The sequence below is a fragment of the Aphelocoma coerulescens genome, chromosome 2, assembly GCF_041296385.1.
Source record: "Aphelocoma coerulescens isolate FSJ_1873_10779 chromosome 2, UR_Acoe_1.0, whole genome shotgun sequence".
In the NCBI taxonomy this organism is placed as follows: domain Eukaryota; kingdom Metazoa; phylum Chordata; class Aves; order Passeriformes; family Corvidae; genus Aphelocoma; species Aphelocoma coerulescens.
In genome coordinates this window covers 75,598,375-75,606,678 of record NC_091015.1, presented here as the reverse complement: position 1 = coordinate 75,606,678, position 8,304 = coordinate 75,598,375, and the positions used below count along the sequence as shown (strand labels likewise).

Here is an 8,304-nt window from a genome sequence, read left to right as displayed (position 1 = left end):
TATAGCAAAACTAGTTTCCTGTTCCTGGACCTTTAAAAAAAAATCAGTATTCATTTCAGCTTGTGCTGACAGCTGAAACTGTAAGAAATATTAAACTAATATTTTTATTTTCAGAGTGTGCTTTAAACAGAACAACCTTACTTTACGAGTTATTTTAGCAGTTAATTTCCAAAACATAACTAAATCACTCTTTCCAAAACCCATGTCAAAGCTAACTCATAACATGAAGTTCCACTCAAGTCATGGCATAGCCACAGTGGATTTAATGCAAAAGTAATTATCTCAAGTTACATAGAGACCACTCACAGTGGAAAAAAACTCCAGAAAGAAATCTTTTAGAATTAGCTAACAATCAAACTAAAAGCAGGAACAATCTGGAGAAAGGATATTCATGTCTTTAATTCTTGAATGGCTCTAGAAAATTCTGTATCAGTGATGGGATTTTCTATTCAATGACACAGGGTGATTTAAAAATATAAAAAGGTTATTACAAAACTTCTGTTAGATTTTGCTTCAAGTACAGTCAAAAGAGACTATGACTTAACTGAGACTAGAATTTCAGATGTGCTTTAACATGTTTTTAGTGTTGCTCCCTGCACATTCATCCTGTACAGATGAGGCTATTTACAGATTAAGTGCCTGGAAACAAGAGAGGTTACAATATGCAATATATTCAAAAACCTGGAATTAATTTGATAACTTTTGCTAAGAGAATTGGTAACAGACAGCATGACTGGCCCAACATCTAGAGATCTGCTTGTAATTACTACTTTCTACTACAGCAGCTTCCAATCTACTACCATATGGGTGGTCATTGATCCACAACAGTAGAAAAGTCACTTTGACTCAACACTACTAAATACCATTTTCAGAAAAGGAAATACAGGTGTTGAAGTGACCAACAAAATGGAGCAATTATGTAGTTTGGTATTTGCTTTATGCAGTTTGAGGCATTTTTTACAAATTCTTGTAAACACTACAAAATGGAAAGTGTGTAAGATGGAAGTCAATTTAAACCTGCTTTGCCATGATCATGTGAAGCAGTTGACAAGGTTCTGATATAATCAGTGGTATAAAGGTCCCAAAGTAAAATCTTAAATAGTCAATACATAAAATATCACTTTAAAATAAAGGTACACACTGTAAGAATCCTAATTTATCAATAATAATGTATCACTAAAGAATAAGCTGATAAAGGATTTTCTTTCACACATTTCTTGCCTCTCCCTTCCATCACAGTGCTAAGCCCACGTTAGCTGTGCCTGCACTAATAGAGCTGCAAGAGCCAGTGCAGGAGAAGCAGTCAAGGTTGGAGTGACAACAAAAGCACCAGATGGCACTGATGCCTCTTCCACACTTCAGTCCTCAGGCATCCCAGCAGAACAAGGAACCCTCCTGACTCCAGGGTTTTCTAATAATGACAGATTTGAAGAGGCACAGCCACTCTCCTAAGAGATAAAAATAAGATGCTGATACATTCTATTGTCAAATAAGCCTGTAAGATCAGAATTACATAGTGTTAGGGTACTTTATTCCAGTTATACAGTCTAGATCAGATTCAACTGCTCAATTATCTTAATTAATCACTTAATTAATCCACGGGGTAAATCCCTTTCAACCAACTTTTTTAATGCAGTGTTAATGAAGGCCCCTAATTTAATCTTCTGTCCCTCCATGTATAAAGTGATTTTTAAATATCATTGAAAGACAGCCCTTGGAAATTAACAGTCCACTCCAAAGACCTCCACTGAGAAAGCAAGGTGAAAAAAAGTACCCCTGTCTCCGAACACAGAAATTACACAAAAAACCCATGCCAAATAAAGGTTTGTAACAGATTTTACTTATAGAAAAGCATCATTTTAGCATCATTTAACAATAAAAAGGCAAGATCTGTTTGACATTATAAAGACATGGTATATCAATTCAGAATGCAACAGGTAAAGCATGCTGTAATACTCAGTATAAAAGGTCTGAGATACACTGTTGTACTTAGCCACTTATTCCTGGTGCCTCTTTGTAGATATTTTCTTAATTACAGGTTCTCTCTGCTTCATACATGTCAGCAGTATATTTTGCAATATAAAAACATGGAAGCATTAAAATACATTGAAACATGTCTGGAAAAATCAGAGCCAGGACCCATTTCTCTCTATACACATACAGCTCTATCTGATCATTGGAACAAATGGCACCTTGTATATAAACTGTCTGTTCCCCTTATATAAAAACGGGAGAAAATGTCTTGATATGGAAAATTTTTCCATCTTCTCACTTCTGCATTCATGCAACTTCATTATCAGATTTCCTTTTCCAAATATTAAGATGTAAAATTAACAGTTACTTATCCTGGGGCTTTTCCAACATCTTCAGTGCTAATCTTCCAACCATTAGCAAACTGTATAAGGGGAAAAATAATATAATTAAACAATAATAACAACAATTTGTCAATTCATTTTCAAATACTTCACGTAAGGGGTGCACTGGAAGAAAAATGATACACAAAATATGGTTCACTCTGTCTCAGCTTAATTAAGCAAATAAGAAATCACACACATGAGGTTAAAAAAAAGTATACTGTATTGTACCTGACACCAGCAATTAGCCCTGCAGGCATGAATTTTCTGGAGTTGTAAAATCTTGTTCCCATGACGGCAGTCAGTGCTCCAGACGTAACTTAAAGGAGAGATTGCACAGTTCAGTCAGCAGAGATGTGTGTATGGGAGAAACATAACAGAATTCAAAAGTAACAGAACAGAGAGAAGCAACAGCATCAAGTAAAAAGAGAAACAGGGTTACTTCACTTGATGGACTAAGAGAGTCAATAAATTGTGTAAATTTTAAAATGCCTCAGTTTGTAAAGAGTAAGTATTCTACATCAAGCTCTAGCAGACAGTGTACTCCATATGCTTCTGCACATACTCCTCAAATTTGTTTTTCAAAATGTGCTCTTTTTGAGACTGGAAGTAATTTATGATACACTGCTCTGGAACTCACTCCTTCCCCACACAGGGAAATCATGAAAGTTGTCCACATAATTCCCCCACTTCTCAAAAAAGGGAGGGAGCATTTTCATGTCTAACTTGTAGGCATGTTCTGAGAATGAGCTAATTTATGTTTTCAAAAGACTTCAAAACGAAGTGTGCCAACCATCAGAGTTAAAGCTACTGTCCCTGACCACTTGACATAGAGATAGGAGCCAGGTAGTTTCACTCAGTAAAATAGAAAGGACAGTCCCTGGAACATGGTATCTCAAATAAAGACTGAATGCTAAAAAAAAGGTAAGGAAAACATACACTGATGAAATCCTTAGCCTTAGTATGCATCTGCTACCCAGTGGTAACAGCTACACACAACATGTTGTTCCAACAACTCTTTTATCCTCTACTGTTGCTGCTATGTGATGACTAGTCCTGCAGGATCCAGTTCATCTTCAGTCCTAGCCAGGGCATCCTTCCTCCTTAACACCAGCCTAAATATTCTCATTGATGTCTTCTAATCCCATGTAAGGAGATATGTAGGAGACTGGGACCGTAGTCTAATACGCAATGGAATTTTGTTTCAAACAGCACTAGAACACATCTTCTCCAAAAACTTTAAAGCATGAGAAGGATGAAAAGACTCCATATGCTACTGAGTTACAGAAATGTGTCTGTCTCTCCTATTTGGGAAAACACTTGACCTCACACTTCTTAAACTCGCTGTATTTGCAGAGTATTCCAGTTATCAAGGCTTGACCACGCACAGCTTTTGGCCTGTCCAGTAGGTGTGGAAATGGACTGCCTGTAAACAAAGCTGAAGTGGAGGAAATGCTGGGCCTTCCCCTTTCACTCCTGATTTTCACATGTCAAAGATGCTGTGTCACTGCTTCAGTGAAAAAATGCTATAGTCAGTGGTGGCTCTTTAAATTCTGAGAAGGAAGAAACAGCATTACTGAAGCTTGCTTCTCTCTTAAACCTCCCCAGGCATCAACACCTTTGTAATTCCACATATTTGTCATATATAAAAATAAGCCAGTCACAGTCTCTGCCATTTTCTTTGATAATAAAATAGTCTGCTAGGGGTATGGTCAGTCAGAAGGGGAATCTCACTTCCCAAAATTTTCCAGCCTCCTGCAGGATGCTCAAGGTAGGAGTATCCAGCCAAAACCAGGGCACACAGAGGTCAGAAATCCACTTATTAGCACTTCCCTTGCACTATGATCCTTCATACACATCAGTATGAGACAGATGCGTGTTGGCAGCCACCAGTTCAGCAAAGTTTAGACAGAACTGAAATTAGATTTGTAACACTCCCTGTTTAACTCTTTTGCAAAGACTTTTAGGTACCCATTCAAAATATATAGGCTAAATATAATCTTTTCTAAATAAAATTTTAAATTACTTACTCAGAGAAACCCAAACGTTATTTGGATTCTGTGAGACCTGATAAGCACCCAGTCCAGCCAAACTCCCAAAGAAAAGACCAGCAGCTAGTGATGGAACACTACCTGAATAAGTAGAAGATAATGCATTTATTAGAAACTTTAAAATTAACTTGGTGAGCAGCTTACCTGTTTCGTAAAACACCAACAATAATTAAAAAAAAAAGATGGGCATTCATTATTCATTGTTATAAAGATTAGAGAAGGGTTTTTGTAAGATATTGAGACCATGCTGATCAGCACCAAGAAACAATTCAATTACTCTTGCATAAGATACATACTGCATTAGTATTTAGTTCTCTAACAGCAAAGACATTAATACACTTATGATTCAAAGAACAGTGAGAAATACAAAATAATTGGTGTTTTCCTTGCGCAAACTGAAGCACGCTGTTTCAAAACAGTATTATGAAAATTTCTTGAGGGGCAGTAAAGTAGATGGATTAAATTGTAAGGATTTAAGATCAGAAAAAAAGGATATGTGGGTGGAATTGGGCAGGAAGGCATTCAAAGAGTTGCCAAGGAACACGGCAGAGTTGAACAAGAGGTCATATCTCCTAAGTACAGCTGAGATTTGATCCAAAGGTAACTACAGACTTTGGAAGAAGGTTCCCTGGACCCACCTAAACTTTGAATCAAGTCCTCAGTATAAATGATAATCTCAAACTACCGGAAAATAAAGAATACCACCTCTAAATTGGTGATTTATAGAATATACCAAGTAATGAAGTGGCATGATCACTGTGAGTGGTGAAAGCCCTCTATAAGGCTAATGGTATTGAAGGTGGTTCTTTACATATTCCATTCTGAGGTCACCTTTCAAAGACTTGAGACTGAAAAGATAATCTGATAAAGATCTCCTCTCAATGTTACAGGAGGACTGCATATTGCTTCCAGAAAGTAATCATTCTTTAGTCATCAACAAGGTTCCTCTAGTATTGCTTTATATCCTGCTTCTGGTATAAAAAGAAGGGACAAAAATGATAGAAAGCACCTGATATACTTGTACATGTGCAAGGAAAAGATGCACTCTCTAGTAGGTGGCTGCTTTACACAGAGTATGGGTTACCAAATCTGCGGGAGCTACAATGCTTTCCACAAGCCTGTGAAGCAAGAAACATCTATCATATCCTTGAATTTTACCTCAAGGCACTGTTTAAGGAGCTATGACACATACACTTCCTAGAACACATTACCTCCAGCTCAAGAAATTCCTATGTCTCAAAACACAGGGACCCAGAGAACTTGCTAAATGAAGACAGAAAAATTTATCAATCAATCAGTCACTCACTCAATCACTCACTCACTCACTCTTTGATTGCCATGTTCTCATATTCTTCTAAATGCACCTACTACTGCCCCCTGTCTGTGTGGGTAAATAGACCTGGTCGTAAAAGAACAAATCAACAACTTAGCTCTAGGCATGAAAGTTCCATTTTCTTTTGGTTTCTCCAGGTAATTAGTAAGGATACAATAGCTCCTTTGTATGTTTTTTTTTTCCTCTCTAGCAGTCACCATATGAGTTTCCCATTCAAATGGTTCCCCATTCAAAAATCCTGTGACCTGGATTCCCTTGCCTGAGCATAACCACATCCACCCAATCGGGTTCCAGAGGCTTGAAAGACGCCTATCCTTTCATAATGGCCTCGGAAAAATACAGATGCAATTAGTTACTTAAGTCCTCAGTATTGTCCCTTCTGTCCTAAACTCCACTCACAACCCAAAGGATAAATCAAGCCAATGGAAAACAAACTGGAATAGGCACTAGCATCTATGTAGTCAAATGCACTGGTAAGAATCTTACTGACTTCAGCAGTGCCTCTTCCTATCATAAAAACTAAGACGGCTTAGGGATTTTCAAAGCTGGAAGAGAGAGTGTTGCAGCAGGAATGAATCCACAGTTCTGTCTGGAGGAGGGCTAACTCAGAAAAAGGCCAGGAAATGAAAGCAGTAGGTCAGAGGGTAAGCTTATGATGCAGAGCCCAGAAGAGGAACAAGTTTAAGGACTGATTTGCACTGTTTAGCTCTACTTGGAGAAAAGATAGTTCTGAAAGCCCTCTGCAGCTTGCAGTATACTGTTATCATCGAAGATTAAAATGGGAATAAATCTCTTAAGGGAGAAAAAGGGTGATTTATGTCATTTGTAGATACAGAACACTTACAGAATGCTTGTATTTTTAACAGCAGGGGAAAAAGCCTTTCTGAAGCAAACTTATGACAGTTCATCTAAAGAGCACAGTGCAGATATCAGCATCCACCAGAAAGCAGATTATAGCCTTATCAGCCCAAAGCACCAGCTCAACTCAAAATCCACCACACCCCAACAGCAGCAAGTTACCAGCACATGGCACAAACCGATAACATTTACGTCTGGGTCAACTTCAAGATAGGAGGCTTTCGTAAAAAGCTGCCCAGCTCCCACCAAATTACTGGGGAGAGGGAGAAGCAGGTGGGAGGAAAGGGGGAGGGACAGAAGCACCTTTCGACGCCCTACCTGCTTTTGCGTAGCCAATGATCCCTCCTGATGCCACCAGGGCGGCGTAGCCAAAGCCGAGCCAGTCCACTGCCATGCCGAAAACTGGAAGAGAAAATTGGGGTGAGGATCAGCACCTCTTAACCTTTTTCAGGGGAGGAAAAAAACAAAGCAAAGCATTTTGCCGTGGCGGGCTTTTCCACGAGCAAGGCCTGCCTAAAGCCTAAGCTCTGAAGCGAGCTCAGGAGATGAAACCGGCTTTGTTAGGAAGGCAGCCCCGGGGGCACAGGGACACTGCGGGGTCTCACCTGCGCGGCGGCCCCGCTCCGCAGCACCCGGGGCGGAGCAGGCGGCGGAAGGGGAGGCGAGAGAGACACGCACCGCCCAACGCTTCCCTTTTCCGGCTGTTCTGAGAAAAGGGAGGAAAAAGCCGAGCACAAAATCCAACGGAAAACCCACCCTGGAGGCAGGGCAGGGTGCGCCCCGCAGCCCGGGGTTGCGGAGGAGGAGGAGGCGCTGGTGCCTTCCCACCTCCTTGCAGAGCTCCCGGGAATCCCCCGGCACGGCGGGAGGGGGGGGTCGAGGATGCCCGAGCGAGCCCTGGTGCCCACAAATGACTCAGTACAGACCAAGTTTTGTGCTCATGTTCAGTGAGAGGCAAAGCTCCCGCAGAACTGCAGTAGTGTGCACCCAGTCCATCCTAGTCCTGATCCAAAAGTGAGGTTACGTGGTACAGTTGAGAATTTGGGGTTGGGTTTTGGTGTAGCATGAGCTACAACTCTGGGCAGCCTACAGGCTGCTTCTAGCTTTGATCAGTAATTTCAGTATAGCTCTTGTATGGAAGATGTAGAGGATTTCCAGGACCTCCAAATTACAGGCTAGTGCAACAGAAAAAGGAGTCTTCTGCTGTAGAAGTTATGCAACAGTGGGAGATGGGAAAGCATCTTGTAAAGAAAATGTTTTGCTTTTTTTTTTTTAATCTGGAAAAATTTAGAGATGTTTCTAACTGCCTACAAAGCTGAACTTTCTCTTTTCCAAGCACTGAAATGGACTTTGTTAATGTAAATGATCCTCCATGATTTTACTCCAGTTGTCCATGCACTTACCTCCCATGGATGTTTCACCATATAAAAAGGAAAAGTACTCCTGTAGCCAGATCCCTGAACTGAGGGGCTTCAATTCCTCTTCATAATAGAAGGCATAAAACATGAGAGGCCTGTACTTTCTGCAAAACACAGCTTCCCGTAGCTGCATTTCAAAGTTTCCCATCTTTATGAATTAGCCTAATGGTCAGAAAGTGGGGAGCAGTTTAATTCCTTTGTTGGCCTAAGTGCTTTAAATAGGAATCTCCTCCCTCCGTGCAAAGTGCCACAACCAACACACATCTAAGCTATACTGGATGGGGTTTCCT

The 8,304-nt window shown here is 40.2% G+C and overlaps 1 protein-coding gene across 1 annotated transcript; it reads right to left on the bottom strand.

Annotated features, from left to right (window-relative positions):
• Window positions 1-1,818: 1,818 nt before the first annotated feature.
• Window positions 1,819-7,348, bottom strand: LOC138106821 (transmembrane protein 14C-like). Its single transcript, XM_069008081.1, has 5 exons — window positions 7,202-7,348; window positions 6,915-6,998; window positions 4,385-4,486; window positions 2,586-2,673; window positions 1,819-2,395 (listed from the first exon to the last, which is right to left on the bottom strand). Exons 2-5 carry the CDS (start codon window positions 6,988-6,990, stop codon window positions 2,338-2,340), a joined length of 324 nt encoding a protein of 107 aa, XP_068864182.1. The 5' UTR covers window positions 6,991-6,998; window positions 7,202-7,348; the 3' UTR covers window positions 1,819-2,337.
• Window positions 7,349-8,304: the final 956 nt, after the last annotated feature.

Coding starts and splice junctions, on each gene's coding strand:
- LOC138106821 (XM_069008081.1), bottom strand. CDS start 6,990: ATGGCAGTGGACTGGCTCGGCTTTGGCTACGCCGCCCTGGTGGCATCA. Junction 4,487..6,914: donor CATTGGCTACGCAAAAGCAG/GTAGGGCGTCGA, acceptor CTACTTATTCAG/GTAGTGTTCCATCACTAGCT. Junction 2,674..4,384: donor TAACGTTTGGGTTTCTCTGA/GTAAGTAATTTA, acceptor CTCTCCTTTAAG/TTACGTCTGGAGCACTGACT.